We start from the raw sequence: 26,890 nt of genomic DNA, 5'->3' as shown, positions 1-26,890 counted from the left end.
TAATATGGAGATACTCAATGTTAGCGGTGTTGGCTTCTTTAAGTTTGCTCTGAAAACGATTGATCTGTTCGAATAATCTCTTTTTTGTTGTTAACCTTTAGCTGTTTTTTACCGACCAGACGTTGAAGTCCCGTTAACCGGGTTGTCTGCTCTTGATATATGAATGAATGAATGAAACACAGACTCGTGCATTGTAACTCCTGTACGAGTATTGAACTATTATAATAGTTCAATATAGAATATATATTCTATGCAACGGTACAGGGTCCCATGAAGGCATTTGCTATCCGAAAGAAAATAGCACACAGCGCCATGTCAACGCTTAAAAGAGCGACAGAAGCAATTTGGCATGAATTAAAATTCATTGTGACTTAGTAATGCCAGCATTCAGCGTACAACAACGACACAATTAGTATACCATGGTGCTCGCACTTCAGCGGTTGAGCGGGGCCATCTGTTGCGCAAGCGCTGCTTTCCAAGTGGCCATCTGTGGTCGGTTAATCCTAAGGTCATTAAACGGGCATGACCACTCCAGGTGAATAGCCCCCAGGTTGACGACGTGACCCGTTTTCCGGCTACGACGCACGTATACGCCTTTCCAATAATCCGACCCGTAGCGAGCTATGACGGGTTGATCTTCTTTCAGGATGTCGGAGGCCAGAACAATCTTGTGCGGGGCACACTGCTGCGCCGCTTCCCATTCATTGCGTGTAATCAGGAAATCCACGCCACTGATCCCGACCACCTCTGCCGGCCACCAGTAATCGCTGTGCGGATTGACGTCAGCGAAAACTTTCGCGTTGTAGGTGAATTCGCTATAACCGATTCGCAGCAGCGAACCCAGTCGGGGTTTCGTCGGGAAGGGGAGCTGTGGTTTGGTGTCGGAATGCTTGAACTGGTAAATGTCCAGCAGCTCGGTGTCGAGCAGCAAGCGGCTCTGCAAACAAATCCTTATATTATTCCGACTTCCAAGTACCTACTGTACCATCGCATTTAGATGCTCAAACGAAGGCCGCAAGATCTTTTTAGAAGGTCAATTAAAACCTATTTAGTAATACGTACTAACGGGTACAGTACCCTGCTGTGTTTCGGTACTGCGACGTCCGGACACTTCCACAATATGCACTCGACGCCACTCGTGTACTCGACACCAGAAACACGGTTTTCGTTAAACTGCTCTACATAGGAAAACTTAGATATTTTTATTGCTGTCTCTCCTGTACTGGTATAAAACCAACAACAAGAGCAACAACCAGCACTTAATCGATTTTTGAAAAGTTTTTGTCATGTGGCACAACGGGAATATTAGCGTGTCTCTGGTGTCCGATACGCGAATCCACATTGCCAATCCCGGAGCAATTCTCTACACCTACTTTAACGGGGCCGTTAGCCAGCTGCGCATCGGTGAGCAGCGGGAAGCGGACAAGGAACAACGCCTTTCCCAAAACATGACGACGATTGGTCTGGGATGGCTCCAGATTATCACGAGCACAGGCGTCCATAGCCCATCTACAACGGCCGAAAACTAACGAATTACTGTAAAGACAGGAAGTGACTGGACAGTCAACCATGGAAATGCGGTTAATGCGTCTTCTTGATAAAATTCTTGCTGTTAGCCCTAAAATTCTGGATGCCGGTTCTGTACCTGCTTTTAAATTCCCACATAAATCTGTCGATCTGTCTAGAATGTTTACATTAGTGGTTAGCTTTCTTGTGCGACAAGACGAAGTCCCTTTGGGGTTGTCTGCTCTTTTGCCGTAATAATAATATTATTACCAAGGCATTATGCAGCAGAAAACAGCGAACACCTTACTTCTCCGCGGCAGTATAAATGACATTCTCCTCAGCACACAGTACATCACTTTGTAAAATCAATTCCAGGGTATCCTGTCCGATCGCGGTGAAATGCTTCGACTGCAGTACCACGCTGCAGTTGGCGTCCACCACGGCCAGGCACTTCGTCAGCAGACCAGCCAGGCAATCGTGCGTCGGATATTTGACCTGTTCAGAAAGACGTAATGAACGTTCCACATCTGGTAGGGTACAGGAATACCAACCTTTTCCAAGAAGATCAGGCAATTATCTGCATTGAGGTGAGTGTTGACGAACTGCATGCAGAGTTCCAACAGCTGCGGTAGATTGTACTTGTCCGCACAGTAAATCGTCTCCAAGACATTCTCCGGGTTTAAATCACCATCCACAGACCGAGTATACAGGTATCTACAGTAGGAATTCTGTAGTCTTTTGCGCTCACTAGTCGTCATGTTCACGAAGAGTTCCAAGAAGATTTTAATGCGTACTCCATTATTTTACTTCAGTGTGAGAAAGACATCGACTGGGATACATTCAGAATATCTTTAAACAACGTAGAGAGACCTCCCCGACCAGTGATAATGTGCACAGTCAGACAGCGTACTCACTTGAGCATGTTAGCGAAGGCTTCGGGAAGAATCTCTGGAATATCGATGGGTCCGTCGCCATTTTCATGCAAACATCCGTTGAACATGGTGTTGAAGACATCGCTGGCAAGACTCAACACAAACCTACAACGTCAACATTCACCAGCTATCTCAGCAAGCGTAGAATTGCACAAAGACTGACTTGTGCGCGGAGAAGGTCTTCACGTCACCATACTGGCGTCCGACGGTGAACTGCACGTCGCTCATGTCACCAGTGGCAAAAATATGCTTCAACTGGTCAGCGAATTCGGGGTGCGTTGCTCGCCATTGGGCATCCCGGGCAGAGGGAGGCGATGTTCCTGACATGGCTGTTCGCCGAAAAGCGATATTTGTGAAAGCTCTTAACCGCACCCGATGAGTTCTCCTTGCAAGTAGAAGTATCAGTGCCAATTCCCAAAAGAGTTATAAACATGAAACCATTTTTAAGCACCCAAAAAGCGTGCTCAAATCCGGAGAAGACATTAAACACTATTTATGTTGACAGCAGAAAGCAAGAACATGGGAAGAACACCAAATCGCAGACGCACTCGCAGCCTCGCAGGCCAAATGAGAATCACACGCCACTGTCACCTGGGCGGTTGGACACATGATCAAGTTCTAAGCGGCAAAAGCTTTATATTTCACATTTCCGAAGGGAGAAGATAACTACTTTCGGAATAACTCCCTTAGGCTTCTATCAATTAATATCTGTTACGTGTAGACTTTGTTCTGATGCTCGGCTCATTTTAGTTCGATATATGGTCTGCTGCATCTTTGCCTTGGCGTGTCAAGTTTCACCAGACACGGGATGTTTTCTTGATTGTGTTTAATACACAAGAGCATAAACTCAGTTTATGCATTGTTCGATTAATTTAGCATGTAGTGCTTATCGCCTATCGGTAAAATATTCAGTGAAGCTGATACCGAGCGGCGAGCACAAACCAGTAGTTTTCAAGCATCTGCAGAGTAGTACAATGCTCATCTACTACGAGTACATAGCGAGCATCGGTCACAGAAAACAAAATTAAAAGAAGGAGGCCGGGGCGCGGCCGCCAAACAGGTTTTTACCGACTAGAAGGGAAATACAGTTCCATATTGATCCTTATGATTTCAATCATACTGCGTGCGACACATTTGGCACTTGGTGCGATGCTGCAGTTGTTTATAAAGGAGATCGGGAAGAAATTGTTCATCGGAACGGGCGAGAGTCGTTCTACGTGTTTTGTGTGTACAGTACTGCAATGTTTAGTCTGAAAATAATGCGTGGGTAATGGAGCGAGTACGTGTAGATAACTACAGACAGACGGTACAAAGTTCATAATTATTGATAATTGCATCTTTTTATCATTCGCTCACTAACCGTCATGTCGGCAACGGGTACTACGAACTTATCTGTGTGTACTAACTTTAGCATTACAATGCACACGTGGTTCCAATGTACAAAATATTCTTTCAAGTGCAAGGGGGAAGATATACTGTACACTGTAGCGACTGTACAGTTTGTACATGCTTCAGAAGCTCCGAGTTCCAATGAGAAGAACTTCGACTTCATATGTGCGATTATGTTTCACTACCACCTTATGGAGGTTTGACTTATCGGCTGCCCCCACTAGAGTGACACATCTCCCCCCCCCCAGGCGCCACTGGCAGTCGTAAATATACAAATTTAGGAATTCTGTTTCTCGAGCGGTAGTTGTGCCTTGGAGCTGGTACAACTTTGCATAGTATTGCATTTACATTCTCACGCAGCAGGAACGAAGATGCGCGAGATAAGTCGAATTTCATGAACAGTTTAATTCGTCTTTTACAAGTTTTGTTGCACAACTGGTGCATAATGTAGAAATGTTCCAGGCTTTCCGAAATGTTGCTCGCTACGTTGGACACACCAAATTATTTTCACGACTGTTCAGAAAGAAGGACGGCCACCAGCAACCTTCTACGGGTAAACCCGTCCCTTAAAGAGTCTATTATCGCTAAAACGCGTGAAGCGTTCTTGTAAAATGCTCAATCAAGTTTTTCGTGCAACTGTTAGGTCAAATCGTTATTAGCTAACATATTTAGTGGCATGTTGTGAGTAAAGTAAAGCACGTAATTTTGCATCACGTGTTCGTCTGCGTTTGGTTAGCAGTTATCAACGATACTTCCAATAGCCCTTTTCTGGAATCGCTTCGTGGTCGGGATCCCAAAGCCAGCGCCGATAGGCAAAAAAAGAAGACCGATAATCAAAAAAGTACAGATGGGGGTAGTTCTGATCCGCTGCATGGACCAGGATCCCCGTATCGACGATTTCGAAGGTTAGGAGTTGGTGCAGACAATTATTACAAAAATATTGGTAATGGCAGTAGTACGGGAATGCAGGTCTGACAGAAACCGGGAGGGAAGTGATTACGGTAATGGTGGAGACGACGGAGACGACGGTGGCGATGGTGGAGACTAGACTGTTGTGGAAACGCAGCGCGATCGTCTCCCTCCCCTTTTCCACGATAGAGATTAACTGATCGCAACTACCACAGAAACAGTCCCTCTCCTGTTTTTTCAATTGTTGCCTATATAATTTTTGTTTGTTGTATACTGACCTAAGTGACCTTCATGTTTTTCATGTAATTACTGATTCACCATTTTTGTCGTAACGTTCTGTAGATTTCTGTGTCCCTTTTCCACTGTCTCGCTGTCTGAAGCTTAAAGGGGGCAACCGCTCCGTGCAAGGACAATAAACTCAATATTATTAATGAAAGCAGCAGGAATGTGGAACATCACCGAACGTGCCCAATATCGAGGAGTATCTTGTAAAGGATCGTAACTGCTGTGGATTTTTCTACTCGACTATAGAGTCTCGAGTAATGCACAAGCATTGCTATCGCAGTGTTCCAGTGCACCGTATTTACTGATAACACAGCGCAAATATAGATAATGTACATATGCATGGCTTTTCAGTAAATCTACTCGCAGAGCAGTCGAATAACTTAATTCCTTAAGTAAACAAACAACCTACGCCAAATGGACTTTTATGAGGGTGACGAAATTAATGTGCACATTCATAATGTTCAGCAATAATTACGTATGCGTCAAGTACAGCATGTTACGAGTGTTTTCACTTTTGCGAAAAAGTTCTGGCGGTTCTGCCATAAATGCTTAAATACAGTAAGTACAACACATTTCAACTGTCTGTAGATACATTTTTTAAAAGTGTTTGATTGTTATGCATCAAATGACATATTTCGTGTACGCCAAGTCGCTGACTTGAGTTTGTAGGTAGATGGGCAATTTCCGAGAAGCGATGTATTTATTTTAATGTATTTTGCATCAGAGCAGGTATTGAAGTATTGAAAAAATCAAAGTATTGAAATTCACTTAGAACATTCCTTATTAATATAATTGGTTGACACATTCTGGCCCACTTCCTTCCCATCACAACCACGGCATAATATTATAAGAGTCCATACAGCTTAGGATGAAATGGTCGCATACCCAACATCTCCACATTCAGTACGCATGCAGCGCAGTGCACTGTACGACTGAGTTCAAAATATCCGTTTCGTACAAGTGCACTGCACCGCTTGCGTACACAATGCTGGGTATGGGGCTATGCGACCATTTAGTCCTACAATGTACAACTTGAACTTTTAGTAGCCATACTCGCTACAGTATCACGTATTTTATTTGGTAAACAGTTATGGAAACGATCCTTTAGTAATGGAAACGCTATGTGACTTCAGTACGGCATTAAGCGAATTGTTGCATTTCATAGGTAGCAAAATTCGAAAATTAACTGAAGAAGCGCGTTCTCATCCTGCTTCTCTCACGCAGCGTTTTAGTCTTGCTGTCGTAAATGAAAATGCTACGGTTGTTTTGAGCATGTTGCCCTTTAACATTAGAGAAGACAGAGACTTCGGTTGTTTTTTTAATGTTTAAACATTTCAACTTTCAAGACAGTATTATACCAGCGCCTGGAACCTTGTTCATTGGGTGGCTATTGCCAATAAATATGCGCCATTCGGGATTTCCAAGTGGCCATCTGCGAGCGTCTGGTTCTAAGGTTAATAAAGGGCATGTCCGTCCACTCACTGTAACCAGAACTACTAAAAAGGTTGACGACGTGCAAAACTTTCAGGCGGCCAATGTATGTGACCTCGCAGTCCGGGTGTCCGAAGAGAAGCAGAAAAACCTTTTGATCATTCTTCAGGATGTCGGCGGCCCGTACAATCTTGTGCGGAGCGAACTGCTACGCCGTTTCACCTCCATGAACCAGATAGTCCGCTCTACGCATCCCGATAATTTTCACCGGCCACCAGTAGAAAATCTGTGTGTTAACGTCAACGAATACCTGAACGCTGAATGTGAATTCGGCATAGCCGATTCGCAGCACCGAACCCTGTCGAGGTTCCGTCGGAAAAGCAATTTGTGGCGTACTGTCAGAATGCTTAAATTGATAAATCTCCCGCAGATCGGAGTCAGTAAGTAAACCACTCTGGAAAAAGGAAATAACAGTTGATCCATATGCTTTTTTGACCTCGTCACAACCTACTTTAACGGGTTCGTTGGCCAGCTGCGCATCGGTTAGGGGAGGGATACGGACGAGGAACAACTCCGATCCCAGCATTTCACGGTGATTGTTTGCCGATGGCTCCCGACTGGCTCGTAAACAAGCATCTGCCGACCATCTGCAAGTTACAAAAACATCTTAGGTTGCAACAATCAGCTTTGAATTAAGGCCGACACACTTCTCCACGGCCGTGTAGATGGTGTTCACATCAACGGATAACATATTGCGCTGTAAAATAATTTCCAGTGTATCCTGCCCGATGACGCTGAAGTCGTTCGACTGTAAAACGGTTTTGCCCTCTGAATCAACAAGTGTCAAGCATTTTTCCATAAAATGTGCAGTGCACTCATGCTTCGAATGTTTAACCTGCGCAGAAGAGCACCAGATTTAATATGGCATTATGCAACAGCAGGGGTGCACGGTGCACCTAACTTTTCCGGGAGTGATGTGGACCTGGTGGACTCTGTGGCTGTCGTTTTCAACGGCGACAACACGCTCACCTGCCGGGTGATCTTTCACGCTCTGCATTCCTGGCTGATGGCAAAGACGGCGAAGCCAGACAAAAACGTGCTTCGGTGTATGAGCCAATCACCATGCAATGCAGTCGAGGTAACTTGGCTCAGTGCCGCTCTACAATAGTATAGGCTACTACGTACTTGGTCTTCTGCACTGGAGGATCGAAAAGATGCATCGAAATGTGCAGAGACTTTTTTTGGACGTATGTTACTGCGTTTTGTTGATGGCTTGATAGTTCCGCGAACACAACATAAAATTTGTAGCGATATGCGCGGCGTCGGATATCCAACGGCCGCTAGTGGGTCCGCTTGGGTTTGCCGGCATCAGTTAAGGTCCATACCAATGGTTCATGAATCTGCATGCAAGGATGGTGTTTGTCTAACATTGGTCGCCACTTTATTATGCTGTCATATGAAATTGTTCAGATCTGTAGGCTAAGCCTTAAAGTTCCCTTATTTCTATTTTCTTATCAACAGCCATCGCTCGATCATCTTTATTGAATTTTACGCTATGTTTATTGCTATAACCGCTTCTACAGTATGAGTCGATCTACTGCAACGGATCGGTGATTAATGTCAGAAGCCTGGTGATACCGTGCTACTGATGCATGGTTTACGGTGCATCAGTAGTGAGCTGTACAGTGGAACAACAACTACAGATACGGCCCTGTTAAATCTCTCTGTTAACGTTGACCTTCATACAACGAGAAAGCTTTAGCTCCTGCGGCAGGCCAGAGGCGGACGAAAGAATTTTTTTAAGACAGATGCAACAAGGAAGCGATAAGTGTGTTGGGTACAATCCTGGACCAGGTTCGCATAGAGGAAGTGTTTTTGTAGTGAATTTTGTTTTAATACTCAGTTTGTACATGTACAATACAGTATGTGTCACTTATTAAAAGTTACGCACACTGCACACACAAAATCAAAATCAACTAGCATTATATGCATCGAAGTCAGAACTTTGATGGCATGCCAGAAAGCTCTAGCCAATCATGCAAGGAGACATTGGGTCATTCGCGAGGAATAAGGATTCTTCTCCCTCAACTGCACTCAACAGTAATTTTTGATACAGTGTACGAACGATGACAGAGCACGCCTTCAACTTACATCTTATAATATTATTAATTGGTGCGACACTTTCTGACCATATTCTTCTTTCCAAACCATGTTATACATGCTGTACTTCTAACCGTCAAATTCGTTAATTCGTCAAATTCTAATCATGAATACGTTTATAGGCGAACAAGAACATTATGTAGCAGTAAAAACGGATCGTTGTTGTTTTGCAAGCCAACTTCAATTGGTAACGACTGTAAAAACTGTAAATTAAATCTTTTGTGCTGAACAATATGCAATAAACCTCCCAGAACAGTTCAATTTAAGACCGATCAAACCACCACAAAAATTGTAAGTGAATGAAGAAAACATGAAAAAATCTTTTCTGTTTTCGAGCGGAGATTGAAGCATTAAAGATAATAACAGACCTACGACTTCATAAAGCAGAAAGCCCAAAGTCCCCAAACATCGCATATAATATATAATTACCAAAAAATTAAGTGATCGATTTCGTGCATTTGCAAGGGTTCAGTTTGGCCATCTACTACGAAACCGATGATTTCCAAGTGGCCATCTGGGCGCGACTGTTTCTAAGATTAATAAACGGGCATAGGCACTCATCGTATCGGGGACTTTTAAGATTGACGACATGCAAAACCTTCGAACGACCAACGCATGTGACTTCGCAATCTGGGTGCCCAAAGCGATGCAGGAAAACCTTTTGCTCGTTTTTCAGGATGTCCGAGGCCCGTAAAGTCTTATCCGGCGCACACTGCTCCGCAGTTTCACGTTTATTCCGTGTAATAACAATAAAGTCCGCTCCACGAATCCCAATAACCTTTGCCGGCCACCAATAGGAAGTATGTTCATCAACTTCAACGAACAATTCCGCGTTGAGCAACAACTCCGTATCGCCGATCTGCAACCCCGAGCCCTGTCGCGGTTTCGTTGAAAACGGTGGCTGTAGTTCATTGTCGGAGTGCTCAAACTGATAAATCTGTCGCAGCTCCGAATTCAGTCAGTAAACCACTCCGGAAAAAAAGGTGATAACTGTGTATTAACATGCTACTTTGCTGGCAACAACTTACGTTAACCGGTCCGTTGGCCAGCTGCTTTTCGGTCAGGAGAGGGAAACGGACGAGAAACATTGCCATTACCAGCATCTCACGGCGGTTGTTTGGCGTGGGCTGCATCCCACACTGGACGAAGGGCAACGGACTTCTCCACGGCAGTGCAGATGGTATTTTCATCAACGGACAATGTATTGCGTTGCAAAATCATTTCCAGCGTGTCCTGTTCGATAACCCTGAAGTCCTTCGACTGCAAAATGGTTTTGCTCCCTGCATCCAAGTGCTAAGCACTATGTCCATATATCCTGAAGCGCTCTCATGCTTCGAATATTTAACATGCGCAGACAAACACTGGATTATACCACGCGAACCGCGGTGAGTCACCTTCATGTTATAATACAGTACAACAGTACAACCAACCTTTCCCAGAAAGACTAGGCTGTTACTGGCGCTCGGTGTGGAGTTGATGAACAGTAGGTAGAATTCGGTTAGATGCGACAAATTGTACTTGTCCGCACAGTAAGTAATCTCGAAAACATTTTCCGGTGTCAGATCGGTGTCATACACGGATCGAGTATACAGATACCTAAGATGCAAAGTAAATAAACAGAACTCTTTCATCGTTTTGCTCCGTGATCGTCATGTCGGCGACAACTGAGCTCTAAGAACATGACTGTGGTCACTTCAGCATTATGGCGAAAGCTTCCGGCATAATCTCCGGAATATCGATGGGACTGTTACTCTCGCCACTTTCCGGCCAACTTCCGTAAAACATCGTTTCAAGTACACCGCTGCTAAGGCCCAGCACGTATCTGCAATGAAACTTCCATGTCGCAAGCGCAGCAAACGTGAAGTCACCAGAGGGACGAAAGGAATGACTTGATAGCTAAAAATGATTTCGCTTCCCCAAGCTGTCTACCGACGACGGAGTGAACATCTACCATCCACCCCTGACCCAGGTACACTTCACCTGGTCAACAATCTCTGGATGTGCACTACGGAGCCATTGTGACGAATTTCCGGTCATGATGAAATGACGAGCTACCGAGAATCCAAGATGAGGCAGAATCGCAGCTAAAGACGTAATCGCAATCCAGACCCATGTGATCGCCGCACGTAATCGCAATCCCGACCACGATGCCACGGAAGAGAGGTTTCTACTGAGAGACACAGACAGTCGGTGCTAAGCTCATATGATTGGCGGAAGACTGCCGGGAATACAGTAACAATAATATTCAGAAATATGCTGCCAAATTGTAAGAGATGAAGAAGTTTTTCTTTCACAGGCAGCAAAACTCGTTAACCATGTAGCTAAATGTACGTAGTACATACTTCCAGTTCCGTCTACGCGAATTATATTATCTCTGAACATGGGATGCTTTCTTATCCAGTGTGTTCAATAAGAACAGGCGCTAAACAGCCAACAGAGCATAAACACTGTTATGCATAGAAGTAGTTTGAGTACTGCATCATTGCATGTCGATCAAATGATCAGTGAAGTTGTTGCCAAGCAGAGAGCGGAAATTTCAATCACATTTTCCTAAGCTCTAGTAACTGTTATTATTATTGGTTATGTTTATCATAACTCAGGCGCATTCCCCGCTCAACAAAAAATCAGGGCTTAAAGAGATATCTCACGGAATTTGTTTGCAGTCATGGTATTCCACAGGCGACTAAAATATCTACAAAACGGAGAACGTGTGCAACTGCGGGGCATAAACTATGCGATTCGGATTGGCTACTTTGGGAGCGATTTCTGACCACTTCGTTTGGCGGCAAGATCGAACAACCTTTGACCACTATAGGCCCCTGTAACATTCTGTATATAAGTATATTTATCGGTACTTTGCTTCTGTGGATCAATCCGGTAGGGTCCGCATGTCAAACGGTCACTGTATCCCTTGCAGCAGGTTACGACATGCCCCGGAGTTACGTAGCGCCGCGGCTGCTTCTTCAGCCATTTCCACAGTGGACGTAGCGATGGGCAGTCACAATGTGCATCACGCACGCAAAGTGGATTGTATTCAATTTCCAGGAAGGGTCGCGCGTCGGCACTAGACACACTAGCCAGCAGACGCGCGTCGATGCGAGTTAGCTGGTTGGCGGCAAGGCTTACGACCTCCACTTTCGGCAGGACGAAATCGTGGTCAAAATACACTTGCTCAATCCCGTTTTGGTCCAGAAAAATAGCCTGGCAAAACAGCGCTATTAAACATGTTTCAAGAATCTGGAAACAAGTTGAGGTCTTGTAAGTAGAACATTATATGGAAATTCCACAAAATATTTACTAAATATTTTTGTAGAATTTCCATCGCGTACCTGTAAACTGCGTGCGAGCGGTTCCCACACTGACCAGTCCAGTCGCGGCATAACGTTCTCGGTAATCCAAATCGTGGCGAGTGTCGGTGCAGCACGGGCCGGTGTCAGCTGGGTGAACGCGTCGACGGCAATAGCGGACATGCGATTGTGTGACAATTCCAGTCTGCCCAATGCCATGAAGCCGGCAAACGTGGTGCGTGTTATCGAGGGTAGATAGATAAATTCTAATTTTAAGACAGTTAGTACCGGTTGCACGTTGCGCAGGAAACTGTCAACAGGGAAAGCCCGGTCATCGGGCGCCACCCATATATTGGCCAACGAGATGCTACGGAGATTGGGAAGGCGCGGCAGCGGGACGAAGGCTGTGTGCAAGCAGCTGGGAGCGCAGAGCTGATACGGCGAGTATCGGCTTGAAGAAAACACTTTTCCAATGTTAAGCAAATCAATGCTTCGGGAGATGAGACTGACGTTGTAAGCCCTGCTGGTGCAGGAGCACTGCGGCCACGCTGTATTGCAAGCTGGCAGAGCGTAGCTTACACAGTCATCTTCCTTATGATAGTATTCCCCGAATGGGTATGGGTACGCACGGTTGTGATTGCGGAAGCCACTGATGTACTCCAAAGAATTAGCCGGAAGAGCCGGGGCCGTCAATATGCCGGCAGTAACCGATTCCATGAGAAGCAAAGTAATTAGATCACAGATGATTAGGACTTGCTGGCGAGACATTATTGGCGGGAGGGGTGGGAGGGCTTCGTCAAGAACGTTTCGAATGATTAAGTTGTGTACAGATGTTGTGTACGGATACTGCAACTTGTTTTTTGGTTTTGAAGATTATCACGCGTACAATCGAGCCGCGGTGATGCGGAAGTAATTTAAAAAAGCAGCAACAATACCACCCTCGTCGAGTGATTATGTATTTGCACGCTACTGAGCAGCCGAACCGGATTTCGTGAAATCAGCGCCACGCTTCGCCGGAAAGTCTGCGGAAAATGTCGGCAATAAATGCCACGTGGAAGCGCACGTAGAATATTAATTATGTTATGATCGCATACAAGCGTTTTGTACAAGCCCGTTAGTTATTCACAATTCCGTTTAATATTACACTTGAAGATCGTTAAGTTTCATTCAACTCAGCATCCGTTAAGAGTACTGTTTTTTTATACTCGTAGTAGGTCATCGGTATGCCAAAACGAGACGTAAACTTTGGAGTATAATTGATTTTCGACCGGAACGCAGCGAAGGTCCTCTAATTCAGATAATATTAAAAAATGTCTGTCTCTTTGTCTGTGCGGTTCGGAAGTAAGAAAGGACATCATACAAGAAAGTAAACGACGTCATATAAGGAAGTAAAAACGACACCATAAAAGGAAGTGAAAAATCACGTCATATATGTAGCCAATGGATGAAATTGCACCAGAGTTTCGTGTTGAAAAACTCCGCACATGGTGTTTTATGTTCTACATAACGTGAGCGAAGCCAAAAAGGGGGCAGGCAGCGGTGAGACCTGACTGTGGTGAAGTTTCGTTACGCGGCCACAATAAGGAAGCAAAACTCGGTGCCGCTTAACTCGCAGTAGCCCTTGTGACGGAAATAGAAAATATGGGATCCACAGCTCGCGGAACTACGAGTCTACGAGTAGCAACTACTACGGAACTCGTAAATATGAAACAATCGACGCCTTTTCAAACCAAGCACATTTTGACACAGGTACTAGGCTCCTAATTCAGCAAAATCTCATTTTTATAAAATCTCGTTTTTGTACCGTGTATGCCTAAAAATAATTTCATTTACAAAGATTCATTGTTTGTGGCCAAACAAAAAAGAAGGAAAATTAAATAACCAATTTTTAATGTGTAACTTAACAGCGGTGCCATGGGCTACTGCAGGCGTGCCTTATTCGAGTCGGTGCTCGAGCACTGAATTGTCCACGGCTAGCGCAATGTTCGAAACTGAAAATTTACGCATATGAGCCCAGTAACTTTAACGGCAAAAAGTACTTCCTGATATCGCTTAAAACATTTGCTGATAGACAGTTTTTTTTAATACGTTATATTCTAGTGCTTTAAAAACCGTTTCGCAAGGAACATGCGTTTGAAAGATTAGGCCCATTAGCTTTTAGCTTTTGTTGTGCACCAAAATTGAGACTTCTTGGGCTTCGTCTGGTTACCTACCATTTTTGTGTGCCGTTTTCCAAAAATTCCAGAAAAAACTATAAGTGGGAATGCGGTGCCAATTAGCCAATATGCGTCGTATGCGAGGATAAGATGCAAGAGCGTAGGCAACCTTAAACTTGCGATACAACTTACAAAGGGCGACGGAAACTTCTCACTATTTTGCCAGCTTGCCGTTTGAAGTGATACACAACCAACAATGGTCCAACATCCTTTATTCTACACCTTATTTTTTAACCTATCGACAAAAAACAAAAAGTATGTGATAGGGCAAAACGAAACGCGCTGTTATGCCACCGGAAACAAAGCCTGCGCTCCGGTCTGCTAATGCACCCATCGGTGCAGTTTCCTACTTTATTGTGAAAATCTGAATGAATCATTTTTAATTAATCTTCTCAATCAGCGTTGATGTATGCCAGCGAAACCGGTCGCTTCGAAATCCATTCTACATACTAATAAAAGACTCTACCGTAGTAAGCACAAGCTACATGGGAAATCAGGATGTTCTTAATTATTATTGCTACCCCCAGGAAGACCAAGATTTGTTTTGACTTTTTAATGTAAAAAGGTTGACTATCAAGTAGTTTCTTGGACCGCCTTTTTCGGCGGCTATCGCCTTTCGGAAAACACTTGTTGTGATTTTAAATAAACATCGTTTGCTTGTGGACTCTATAATGGGCAATAATTTTAATTTAATTCTGGAGAACAAGCTGATAATACGGTCTTATTATTTGAAGACGAATTAGAGTGAAAGAATGTGTATTAAAAGTAAAGCAGTCCAACGGCAAGCTATAGAAGAGCAAATTAGAATCCATAAACAAATGTGTTATAGTTTTCCATGGTGTCCCAGTCCTGCACAATAAACGCTGTGAGCGTCGACGGAGCGGGCACAGGTCTTCCTTGCCCTCCACCATACGGGAAACATCCTGTTAGATTTCCGTTTTCCACTTTCACTGCCACAGAAAAGCATACACCGGGCATAAGGTGGCACAGAGCGTTACACTCAAAAAATTCCATTTGCAAAAATTCGTTTTCGGGGTCTTCTGGCCAGTCAACGGTTACGCCCTGGATTATGGCGACACCTGCGATATCCATGCTGTGAAATGTTCGTAGAATGCGGTTTGTCCTCATGGTTATTGTGAAATTTTCCGCCTGGGATTTTGTATATTTGCATCCGCTCAAATTGTAAAATACGTCGCACGCTCCGTTTTGATAGTTAAAATTTGCAACTCCCAATTTCCCGTTACTGTTCGTCAAAAACGCGCATTTCATCCAGAGCTCATTGTCCTGCATTGTGGCGATGTCTCCTGTACCGGTCAAATTGCGGCTAAATGCAGCGTTCGGGCACTGAATTCTCCAACCATCTAGACGAACGACCTTCCGTGATGCTAACCGCGCTAGTTAAAAATAACACAGTATGTAGTCTTCATATTCGCAAGCATGGCTTACTGTACGTTTATACAATAACACTGCTTTACTATGTTTTATAATAATAGAATGTTTTTTTCTACGAAACTGAATCAGTTTGCAAATTAACATACTTAGTAGGGCATATAAGTGTTACGAAGCATTCAGTTTCAGTACCTTCGTGCAACAGGGGATCATCCAACGGACAGTCGTAGCGCTCCCTCATTCTTGCAACATCGAAATATCCTAGGTGCGATGGTATATCTTCGCGAGGACCAGTCGTCCATAGTTGAGGTAATCCAGGCTCCAACTCGACCGTCGGTGCTGCGGTTGCTGCATAGTCACGCATGCCTGCATGCATTATGCTGTGAATGTCGTAAGAAAATTTCAAGTCCGAAGTGTAATACGCGATCTCGAACGGCGAAGTGCGCCAGTGATCCATATTTTCTTCTGAAATCGCACAAAATAGTTCCAGTTTACAAATAATTAGCTATCCCTTAGCTTTCGTAACTGTCAGCAATACGCGTCCTTACCGCAGATATACAGGTTTTTATCAAATATGGGATTTATGTACTGGTTGCGGTCGGCCCTAAGATGTTCATGTCGCAGATCAAATACCGCATGTCCGAATTCGTGTAAAAATGCAATATCAAGTATCGTGTCAGAGTAATTTTGATACGGCCAAGTGTTGACGAAGATCAAGTTCTCGCCAGCGCTGTTGTACCCAAATTGTTCAGACCTCGGCGCACTGAAAAACCGAAGCCATGTAAACAGTCAAGTATCAATCTCTCCATATGGGAGAGCTTGCCGTTGAAATGTAATGCAGCATACCCGTGATTGCAAGGATTTCCCGGGTTTTCATGAATAATATCAATGTATAGAATGGGTGTTTGGGTACCGGAATCGGCTGGAAACATCCTTACACAGTTCCGCATCACGTTGTTAAGAATTTTAATCGCGCGGCCGGCGCTGGCTAAACCACGGACATTGCAGGTTCCAATGGTCCCTAAAATACCGCATTCACAAGCAATCACCACAGATCGGCGCAGGAGAACACCTGAACCTCAAACCTGCTGACAATTTTATGCGTTAAGCAATACTTAAACTGCTTGCCAGAGTTGTCAATATCACTGTAATACGCATAATAACAGTCTAACTTAGTCTTGTTACTATGGTGCAAAGCATACATACGAAATCTGTAAGGTATTCCTTGATATCTCGCAAACGGCCATCTCTGCGGACCAACTGGAGCACCTAGCACAAATTTGTTTGCAATAAACATTATTTTGGATGATGTCAATTACCGTAACTACGATTATGATTCGCTCAACACTGATTCGCTTGTTTGTCCCAAAAAAATACAACAATACGCTTTTTTAGCATACGTTCTAGCAGTACACTTTCTAGTTTTTTGTTGTGAGATAGATACACTGACAGATGTGTTTGCAGTATGTATATTTATTTACCGTACATGTACACGTGTCTACTGCTGGTTGCGCAGTTGTTTTACGCACATAAATATGTCCGTGTCCCATGGTAAAGGCTAATTAAGATTTCAGCATTTAACAGTAAATAGACAGCTCTCGGTCACCAGGACATTTCTGTTAGCAGCGTTCAACGGGGATAGCGGAGCCCAGACTAAATGGTTTTAATACCCGCGCCATTTTTGGTTGTCAGCACCAGGTTGCATTAGACGCCGGTTTAGTACATATTTTGAATTCATGATTGTATGCATTTCTTTTATTTTATTTTACTGGCTGTTGGCTAAAATAAATGTCCTACACCACTGAATCGTAAGCCAACACCGGTTGTTATCGCGTAGGGTCTAATACAGTAATAATTTTACGTTAGTATAACATCTTTAAAATATATGTAAGTGGAATAAGTTGCGGGTGGAATGAGTAGAGGAAAAGTACTACTTAAAAAATATGGAAGATAAAAGTTCTGCCGCAAAGGAAGAACACAGTTATAATTTCTTTAATTATTTGAAAGCTGTACAATGGTGCAGAAGGCGAAGCGAACAATTTTTGGCAACGAGAACTGCAAGAGTGAATAATACCGATTCATTAATACAGTTGTGATTTTCTCACGTTTTAACGGAAGACATCAGCAGCTTACTTTGTACTGTTCGTAGTATGAGTTTATACCACAAAATGAGCACAGTAAAGTCAGTAGGAGCGATTGTACGGTACAACGAGTACTAGATAGTACATAGTAGTACAGCAGCCACCGATAACATATGCATTATGGCTAAGGTGACATCATAGCTGCTGCTCCCTACTGGTGATCTCAGAGCTGCTACTTCCGTAACAAACTACCGTAACGGACACAGACCAGTTTCCGCAGTACGTTTGTGTAGTACCGGTACTTTATGGCAGCCACCGACGACATCTTGCATATCGATGCGTTGACGCCATAGCTGTATAGTTCCGTAAGACACAAAAACATTTTTGCATAGGTGCTGAATTTAGAGGACCTTCACTATTCGCGCTTCGCTTCGCTATTATAGTATCTACTATGTAGTATTGTATGTACAGGGGTACATGTTTAAAGTGCATGCATTATGTAAACACTGAACGCTGATCGCAAGTCCTACGATCACGAATGACACTAACGATTTTGGATGCTTTTTTAAAATTTAAGATTTGGCCATTTTAGTGCAATGGTGCGCAAGAATACTGATGCTTGTTCTGACAGATGCCAAATAAAAGCAAAAGGGCAAAAATGTATTAATTTTAGAAGCTTGCGAAAACCCATAACAAGAGAGCGTCCGATTGTTCATTTTAATTTCCTAGAGTAGCTATAGCAGTCGCCGTTCACCTCATACACTCTGCACACATACAGTCATGTGTGAGCGGTACAATGCTAAAGGCCTCGCATAAAATTTACGCATTTCAATTATCGCCAGTAAGGTTGCAACGTTCGACATACCATAAAATAACTCGTAATTACCTTGAAAGTGAAGCACTATTCGCAGCTTACCTCCGGCTTCGGAGCGGTTTTGGCGGATGTTGTCGTGGCGACAGGAACCCGCCGTCGATCCTGGTTTGCATGCCTCACTTCTAGCAGGTTGTCGTGATGTGGTTTCTTGAGTCGATCGTGGTCTGGTTTTAGCAGTAGATGGTGAGGGTTTTGGACTAGCTGATGGTGGTGATTCGGGCTTCCCGGGCTGGCAAGTTCCCCAGTCTTTGTATTTCTGATCATAAACGCAACGTAGCCCAGGGCAGCACTTTGCGTCAGGAACCAACTTTGAACATCCGGTTTTCGGTGACTGACAACACAGCCCTAGCTGTAAATGCGTCAAATATGTTTAAATTTAAAAATACTACTCGTGCAGTGCCTATATCAGATGCTACTGGGAGAAAACGTATGGCGTTCTTACCGCAATCCATGCTAAGGCAAAGGTCAATGCAATAGAGTACATCGCTGGTATTTAAAATCCTCAACAACCTTACAGTTACGGTATTTCAAAAGCGAAAAAATACTTAATTATAGGTATTTATGAGAGAAGACGAAAAAGTTCCAGTTCCTTTTATACATCATCAACGCCTACCAAAAAATGCAGTGCGCAACGAAACGTGCCGAACGTCCTTCCGTTCAAGAGTTGTCTCAGTTTCAGCAAAAGTTTTACATAGGCCACCTGTCAGTTCTTAGAACAAGCAACGTGATGCCAGTTTTACAAGAAGAATCGCACTCATAAAATACCGAAAAATTCTTATCTCACGATCCTTTTCTGCAAAGCAGGCATCACCACCACCGCTGACAGGAAGAACTGACACTTGTAAAAGTGCTTGCTAAAGCGTTTTGCCGCATACGAGACCAGATGTCGATAATCAATGCTGCGAAGCATTTGTTGATTGTTGGCAAGAAACACTTCAAGGCACTTGCTGGAATTATTATGTACAGTGAATGCTGACGTACGTTTACAAGTCTTTCAAGAATTGTGTACGTTCTGGATTCTTGTTGCAATGTCTATGTACGCGCCCAAGCGACTACAAAGATGTTGCCCTGTTTTTTTTGAAACCGCAATCGACTTCCAGACTTATCTACCGACAGAAGTTGTCTACCGACTACCGAGGATTGCGTCGTTAGGTGTTTCGTATTAAACAGCACCGACCGAATTGTCAAATACTGCATAATATGTTCAATGATCACATTAATTCATATTTAAAATTTAAATACTCGTACTAAAAGTGGTCGTTTAATTGTAGTCTTAGATTTAGCGCTGCCCGACACTATTGACCATTACCCAATTCCTGCCAAGATCTGCACTACATTAATATATTTTCCAAGCCCTGTTACTTTGCCGGGCCACAGGCGATATCGTATCCATGTAATTGCATTGACTCTCACTACAGTGTTCAGTGCGATAAGTTTCTTTCATTTCTATCATGTTATCCTGCTGTTAAGTAAAACGAGTGATGTCAGTCAATTTATACAGTCTGCTCACTCGTGTTTTTCTGTACAATAGTTTCACGCTACGCAGCAGGTTTAAGAAGGTACAAGCAAAGAAGGTGTAATGTATCTGTACAGCGTACGTGCATATACTGAATGCTTGGGTGACTATCACAAACCGGTAATGGCGCCGTATTTTCACTGACAAGCACGGATTTCGGCCAGCTGGATTTACGTGGAAAGGCTGACTGTTCACGCTGCGCGAACTTGCCGGCTACTGTCGATGGCTGAACTAACCGTAAGCATTTTAACTCGCCGTGAGTAAACAAAAAAAATAACATGAAATACAGTACTATGTTTTTCGTGTTCGAGCAGAGACTGAAGTATCAGAGATAACAACAGACCTGCGCATATATAAAGCAGAAATCCAACACATCGCACATAATTACCGAAAAATTAAGTTTGCCACCTCGTGCACTACCAGTGGTTCAGTTTGGCCATCTATTACTCAATCGATGATTTCCAAGTGGCCATCTGGGCGCGACTGATTCTAAGATTAATAAACGGGCACAGACGCTCGTCGTATCGGGGGCTTTAAAGATTGACGACGTGCAAAACCTTCGAAGGACCAACATATGTGGCTTCGCAGTCCGGGTGCCCAAAGCGATGCAGGAAAACATTTTGATCGTTTTTCAGAATGTCCGAGGCCCGTACAATCTTATCCGGCGCACACTGTTCCGCAATTTTATGTTTATTCCGTATAATAACAATAAAGTTCGCTCCACGAATCCCGATAACCTTTGCCGGCCACCAATAGGAAGCCCGTGCATCGATGTCAACGAACACTTCCTCGTTGTGCAAGAATTCGGCATCGCCGATCTGCAACACTGAGCCTTGTCGCGGTTCCATTGGAAACGGTGGCTGTAGTTTATTGTCGGAGTGCTTAAACTGATAAATCTGTCGCAGCTCCGAATCAGTCAGTAAACCACTCTGGGAAAAAGGAATAACTGTTTATTAACATGCTACGTTGCTGGCAACAACTTACTTTAACCGGTCCGTTAGCCAGCTGCGCATCGGTCAAGAGAGGGAAACGAACGAGAAACAGCGCCGCTCAAAGCAGCTCCCGGCGGTTCTTCGGTGACCGCTCCCGACCGTCTTGAACAAGCAACTGCTGACCACCTAGAAGCGAACAGCTACAGTCTTAAATTGCAACATTTAACGCAAAACGAAGACAGCGGACTTCTTCACGGCAGTATAAATGGTATTTTCGTCAATGGACAATGTATTGCGCTGCAAAATCATTTCCAGTGTGTCCCGTTCGATAACGCTGAAATCGTTTGACTGGAATACGGTTTTGCTCTCCGCATCCACCAATGTTAAGCACTTTTCCATATATCTTGCAGCGCACTCATGCTTCGAATTTTTAGCCTGCGCAGAAGAACACTGGATTATAAGGCATGAACGGCGGTTAGGCACCTTCATGCTATAATACACTGTAGTGACTGTACTGTATGAACTGTATTTCATACAGTACAAGTTGTACAACCAACCTTTCCGAGGAAGACTAGACAGTTGCTGGCGCTCAGAGTGGTGGTGATGAACAGCAGACAGAATTCGGTCAGATGCGATAGATTGTACTTGTCCGCACAGTATAAAATCTCGAAAACATTTTCGGGTGCCAGATCGTTGTCATCCACGGCTCGAGTATACAGATACCTAAGATGCATAGTTTGCATACAAAATTCTTTGACAGCTGCACTCACTAACAGTTATGCCGGCGACGAATTCTAAAGCATTTCTGGTGGTACTCACTTAAGCATTATCGTGAAAACTTCCGGCAGAATTTCCGGAATATCGATGGGAGTCTCACTGTGGCCACTTTTCGGCAAACTCCCGTAAAACATGGTTTCAAACACGTCGCTGGCAAGGCTCAAGACGTTCCTGCAGTGAAACTTCCATGTTGTAAGCCAGTAAGCGCAGCAAACTGGCAGTCACCAGAAGGGCGAAAGGACCGACTTGCTAGCTGAAAATGTTTTCGCTTCCCCACGCTGCCTCCCGACGGCGAAGTGAACATCCACCATGCCACCAGTGACCCAGGTATACTTCACCTGGTCTGCAATCTCTAGATGTGCTATACGCCATTGTGACGAATTTCCGGCCATGATGAAATGACGAGCTACCCAGCTCTGGCAGAAAAGAACCTAAAGGGAATTAAAATTTTCTGCAGGTAGCAGCAATTCAAATCACGATGCATCGGGAGATTGTTTTCCGCTGGGAGACATGAACGGTTGGTGCAAAGTTCATATGATCAGCGATAGGTAGTCGGGAATATTACATGGCCGGAAATATGCCTCCAAATTACAAGAGATAGATTTTCTTTCTCAGGCAGCAAAACTGGTTACCATGTAGCTAAATGTGCATGCTTCCAGTTCCGCCTACGCGTAAAGTGTAATCACTGAACTTGGAATGATTTCTTTTTTGTGTTTAATAAACACAGCTAACAGAATATAAACACTGTCATGCATATTCTGGCTATAGTGATGGAAAAACTAAGCTAAACTAAATTCGGTTAAACTAAAAACTTGGTTAAAAGCTTTAGCCGCCTAAATCGGCTTGGTTAAAACTTTTAGTCAACTAAATTTTCTTGGCTAAAACTTTTAGCGACTAAAAGTGGTTTGGTTAAAATTCTTAGTCGGTTAACCAAAGTTAACGGAAACTAATTATAATTCTTATAATTAAAAGTTGTTTTCATATGATTTTGTTTTTATACGGTTTTATGTACCTACAGATAGATCACGATACTAATGTTGCCTACTCTAGTATCGGCATTTATGAACCGTCCGTAAAACACCCGCTTGAGTTAAAGTGAAAATTCTGAAGTCAAGTCAGTAAAGTGACAATTACAAATTTCACAGCATTTAACACGTTAAATTACCCGTTAATCTTATGGTAATAAATTGCGACAGTAAAATAAAAACAGGCCGTAACGACGGTGATTGATAGTAGCTGGTAAGTGGGCCGGTTAGGCAGAATGCCACACTGTCAAGTTGTCACCCCTACGCCCGGGTGTAGATTATAATATACAGTTCGGTTATGAGCGATATACAGTAATTTTGCCGTATTTTTACTGGGAAAAAAAGACCAATAAATAAAATTGGTTAACCCCGGTTAACCTTCAAGTTTTGGTAGCTAAAATTGACTCGGTTAAAAATTTTAGTCAACTAAAAATTCATGACTAATTTTTTTAGCTACCTAAAATTGTTAAACTAATTGTTTTGGTTTTACCCAGGTTAACCGACGTTAACCGACTAATTAGTCGGCTAATTTTAGTTTTTCCATCACTATCTGGCTAGTAGGCTGGCTCTCACTAGTAGTCAGTGACTACTCGTACTGCATTATTTCATCGGTCAAATGGCCAGTAAATTCGATACCTAAGCACAGAGCGGAATTTTCTTAAGCTCCAGTAACTGTTATGCTGTTATGGGTTATGCTTATCCGCCTTATCGTCATGATTCATAACTCAAGCATTTCGCACTGCGTTTATGCGCCCAACGACAGCGCTCGTGCGGACTAGAGCGCCAGCAACACGGCAGCATTATTCATTGGACGGTGCTGTTTTCTTCATACGTAAAGCTGAGAAAGCTGACAAAGTGACAAGTGACAACCTATCCAGAAATACGCTACAGATTAAATGGAAAGCCAGTCTGAAAAAATTGATAAATTTGATACCACGGTTGCAGCAGCGTAAGTTACGACGTTATCTGAACATCAAATAACACTACTTCGAATGCTGCCTTATATGGGCTCCCCTTATATTACTCTCCCTTATCTGGGCTCCCGGCTTGTTAGCAATACCCGTCAAATTAAATTTATCGGATTTATAGCAGAACCCTTTCTACTTCTTTCAACCGGATTTACAAGTGAGCACACCAAAGAATTCCGAAATTTCACATCCGAATAATATTTATGTATATTATCTATACAATAATATTTTTCATTAATTTCAACCGGATTTGCCAATGAACAAACTGAAAAATGCCGAAATTTCATGTCACATTATTTTTTTCATGGGGTTCTTAGTGCATTTAAGCGGGCAACGTTTAGAAAGATTTTGAATTTAGAAAGATTTTAATTTTAGAAAGATTTTGAATCTGTCGTTGATGCAACCTGAGCACTTTGAAACAAACTAAATGTTACAAAAGTACTGGCAAAATAAGTATAAAGTATTTTAAATAAATCAAAAATTTCAGTCAGGCATAACTGAAAAATGCCGAAATTTCATGTCACATTATTTTTTTCATGGGGTTCTTAGTGCATTTAAGCGGGCAACGTTTAGAAAGATTTTGAATTTAGAAAGATTTTAATTTTAGAAAGATTTTGAATCTGTCGTTGATGCAACCTGAGCACTTTGAAACAAACTAAATGTTACAAACGTACTGGCAAAATAAGTATAAAGTATTTTAAATAAATCAAAAATTTCAGTCAGGCATAACTCTGGTAACAGCTGCGAAAGTGTGAGTAATAACGTAACCGCCCATGTAGAGGGTTGCTCATATTGCTGGGGAGCCCAGATAAGGGAGAGTAATATAAGGGGAGCCCATATAAGGCAGCATTCGAAGTACTGCATTGAGGAAGCAGTGCACACCCGTGTTATACACCGCAATATATACCGCACCGCAACATATATTATTACAAGAAACAGCCTCGGCTTCGCCTCCGCGTTTCTTGGGTTCTAAACTCCTTGGCCGGTTTACGGATTGTTAACTTAGAACGGATAAATCTGAAGGGCCCGATAACAAAAATTTTATAAAAAAATGGATGTTTTGGTTTCGTGCAGTCGAACGCAATTACTTTGACTTTACAGATCATTTTTCGTTAAATTATCTTAGCCAAAAACCATCCGAATCTAATCGCCCACGAGAGTATCACATTACAAACTAAAAGGACGCTAAGACTGGACAGTGGTGCTAGATAGGTCACCCATTAAGAACTTAGCAGGTCCTGCTCTATTTTGCTCAGTAATATTGCAGTTTGGTCATACGTTCACCTAACGGGCTCTGTGCACTGGATAGCTTTGGTAGCTTGGTCACCCACCTACCTAACGGGATCTATGCACTGGACAGTAGTGTTAGCTCGGTCACGCGTTCACCTAACGGGCTCTGTGCGCTGGGCAGTATTGGTAGCTCTGTCACCCATCTTCCTAACGGGATCTATGCACTGGACAGCAGTGGTAGCTCGGTCACTAAATCACTTAACGGAGTTTGTGCACTGGACAGTAGTGGTATCTCGGTACTCTTTCACCTAACGGGTTCTGGGCACTGGACAGTGGTGGTAGCTCGGTCACGTACTCAATTTGACACACTCAATCACTAGCAATTTTTTGACACAATTTTTTGACACACTCAATCACTAGGTGAGTGACTGACCGAGCTCAACCTGTCCAGTAAGAAATATCGCTAGGTAAGGAGAAAAATCGCTAGGTGAGGATGTGACCCTGCTACAACTACTGTCCAGCGTTAGGTGAGCAAGAGCAAAGCCCGCTCGATGACTCACTCATCTAGAGATTCCGCTCAGTGGTCGGTGATAGTGTTTCGGTCACTCACTCGTCCAGTGATTTTTCGTATTGATTTTATATTTGATATTTTTACATTCTATATCGGGTGATTTTAAACGTGTTTCGAGGTCGGCAACACCGGCAGCAATGTTTGAATAACGCGAGTGTTTGAATAAGTACAATAATTTATTTATTTTTCGGTTTAATTAGTGTGATAATTATGTCAATTGGTATTTTGTATTGTATCTAGGCAAATATTTCTAAGTTTCAAGGTGACCTTTAAGATGGGTTGGATCAATCTGGTCTTGATGCCGGCTTGATGCCGGCTCGATATTTTCATAAAAAAAACACATGCCGGCCACTTCTGAACTATCCCGGATCTAATGGCGTTGTCCGTTTTTCCAAAAGTTTTATGGTTATAGAGATCTCAAAACTATGGGGCGCCGCGCGTAGTATAGATCTTGTACTTAATACCGCAATGTTAAACCGCAACTGGCGCAGCAGAAGGCACAACGAACCAGGCGCCACCGAGGCGCCAAATTGGCACTAGGAATTTTTGGATATATCATATCTTATTCCGCTGATCCGATTTCGGGTCGTAGGAGAAAGCAGATTCGGTGGGCTCGATGCGACCACCCGTGCGACCTCAAAACGTAAACTGATCACCTTCTAAAATGGCAAGTGCAAGAGTCTCTTCAGCAACACGGAATCATAACAGCACTTGCTAAGCCGTGAGTTTTGTTCCTCCTAATTTGGTGCCGGTGATTTGACAGGTTCACTGGTCGTCGATTATCATGTTATCGATACACCTGGCCTTTCTGCCAGTTTCTCCGGTGTACTATTACTGTGCAGTTTATCAAGGCAATTTCATTCTAGCTCGTAGGCGATTTGAATCGCCAGTTGTCTCTGGCGAGCATCGGCGCCAAAATACATATTCCAGCGGACCTTTGAAATATCTGGTCCATAATCGATTAAAATGTGCGTACATGCCAACGTATGGACAACCAGTTGCCGGATGGGAAATGAGACTTTGGGGTTAGCTGTCAGAATCACTATTTAGTCGTTACCCGTGTATTGGACTAGGATTCGATTCACTTTACTGCTCATTTTTACTGCCTTCCCTGAACGAGTGGTCGTACACTGCATAATATCAACGCGATCCGGACAGCTTTAATTAGAACGACACGCGCTCACTCAACTAAGCACCGAGCGGCTCACATCAACTGCAGCTGACAGAGTCAGCCGATTACCAAGCGTAGCTGTTAGTCGAAGTAGGACCATCTATTGCACACCACATACTTTCCAGGTGGCCATCTGGGCTCGACTGACCGTTAAGTCACAAAATCGTGCAAAGTGCCATTGCTTGTTAACGTTGACAACGTGTAAGGCTCCTGTGTTCCAGGCAACGTGTTTGCTTCGCAG

The 26,890-nt window shown here is 43.4% G+C and overlaps 4 protein-coding genes across 9 annotated transcripts; 1 reads left to right on the top strand and 3 right to left on the bottom strand.

Annotated features, from left to right (window-relative positions):
- Nucleotides 1–314: 314 nt before the first annotated feature.
- Nucleotides 315–2,948, bottom strand: LOC129583714 (BTB/POZ domain-containing protein 6-B-like). Of its 2 annotated transcripts, XM_055475644.1 has the most exons (7): nucleotides 2,602–2,948; nucleotides 2,421–2,543; nucleotides 2,058–2,220; nucleotides 1,814–2,001; nucleotides 1,646–1,681; nucleotides 1,374–1,509; nucleotides 315–937 (listed from the first exon to the last, which is right to left on the bottom strand). In XM_055475644.1, the coding sequence occupies exons 1-7, from the start codon at nucleotides 2,763–2,765 to the stop codon at nucleotides 434–436; spliced, it is 1,314 nt and encodes a 437-aa protein (XP_055331619.1). In that variant the 5' UTR covers nucleotides 2,766–2,948; the 3' UTR covers nucleotides 315–433. The 2 variants fall into 2 exon arrangements, with proteins under 2 accessions (XP_055331619.1, XP_055331620.1); XM_055475645.1 differs by lacking the exon at nucleotides 1,646–1,681.
- A 902-nt stretch (nucleotides 2,949–3,850) lies between these two features.
- Nucleotides 3,851–5,172, top strand: LOC129583693 (uncharacterized). Of its 5 annotated transcripts, none has more exons than XM_055475617.1 (4): nucleotides 3,851–4,090; nucleotides 4,290–4,380; nucleotides 4,567–4,732; nucleotides 4,797–5,172. In XM_055475617.1, exons 1-4 carry the CDS (start codon nucleotides 3,945–3,947, stop codon nucleotides 4,934–4,936), a joined length of 543 nt encoding a protein of 180 aa, XP_055331592.1. In that variant the 5' UTR covers nucleotides 3,851–3,944; the 3' UTR covers nucleotides 4,937–5,172. The 5 variants fall into 5 exon arrangements, with proteins under 5 accessions (XP_055331592.1, XP_055331591.1, XP_055331593.1 ...); XM_055475616.1 differs by having other exon boundaries at nucleotides 4,564–4,732; XM_055475618.1 differs by having other exon boundaries at nucleotides 3,851–4,207; nucleotides 4,589–4,732.
- A 5,413-nt stretch (nucleotides 5,173–10,585) lies between these two features.
- Nucleotides 10,586–12,794, bottom strand: LOC129583677 (uncharacterized). Its single transcript, XM_055475579.1, has 2 exons — nucleotides 11,942–12,794; nucleotides 10,586–11,813 (listed from the first exon to the last, which is right to left on the bottom strand). The coding sequence occupies exons 1-2, from the start codon at nucleotides 12,665–12,667 to the stop codon at nucleotides 11,361–11,363; spliced, it is 1,179 nt and encodes a 392-aa protein (XP_055331554.1). The 5' UTR covers nucleotides 12,668–12,794; the 3' UTR covers nucleotides 10,586–11,360.
- A 1,914-nt stretch (nucleotides 12,795–14,708) lies between these two features.
- LOC129583669 (uncharacterized) lies at nucleotides 14,709–19,102 on the bottom strand. The gene is made up of 7 exons (XM_055475565.1): nucleotides 18,902–19,102; nucleotides 18,502–18,808; nucleotides 16,711–16,773; nucleotides 16,351–16,525; nucleotides 16,053–16,267; nucleotides 15,697–15,969; nucleotides 14,709–15,509 (listed from the first exon to the last, which is right to left on the bottom strand). The coding sequence occupies exons 1-7, from the start codon at nucleotides 18,941–18,943 to the stop codon at nucleotides 14,917–14,919; spliced, it is 1,668 nt and encodes a 555-aa protein (XP_055331540.1). The 5' UTR covers nucleotides 18,944–19,102; the 3' UTR covers nucleotides 14,709–14,916.
- Nucleotides 19,103–26,890: the final 7,788 nt, after the last annotated feature.

Source organism: Paramacrobiotus metropolitanus, unplaced genomic scaffold (genome assembly GCF_019649055.1).
Source record: "Paramacrobiotus metropolitanus isolate TYO unplaced genomic scaffold, Prichtersi_v1.0 Parri_scaffold0000011, whole genome shotgun sequence".
NCBI classification, from domain to species: domain Eukaryota; kingdom Metazoa; phylum Tardigrada; class Eutardigrada; order Parachela; family Macrobiotidae; genus Paramacrobiotus; species Paramacrobiotus metropolitanus.
The sequence above is the reverse complement of the archived record's forward strand: the minus strand, read 5'-3'. Positions and strand labels throughout refer to the sequence as shown.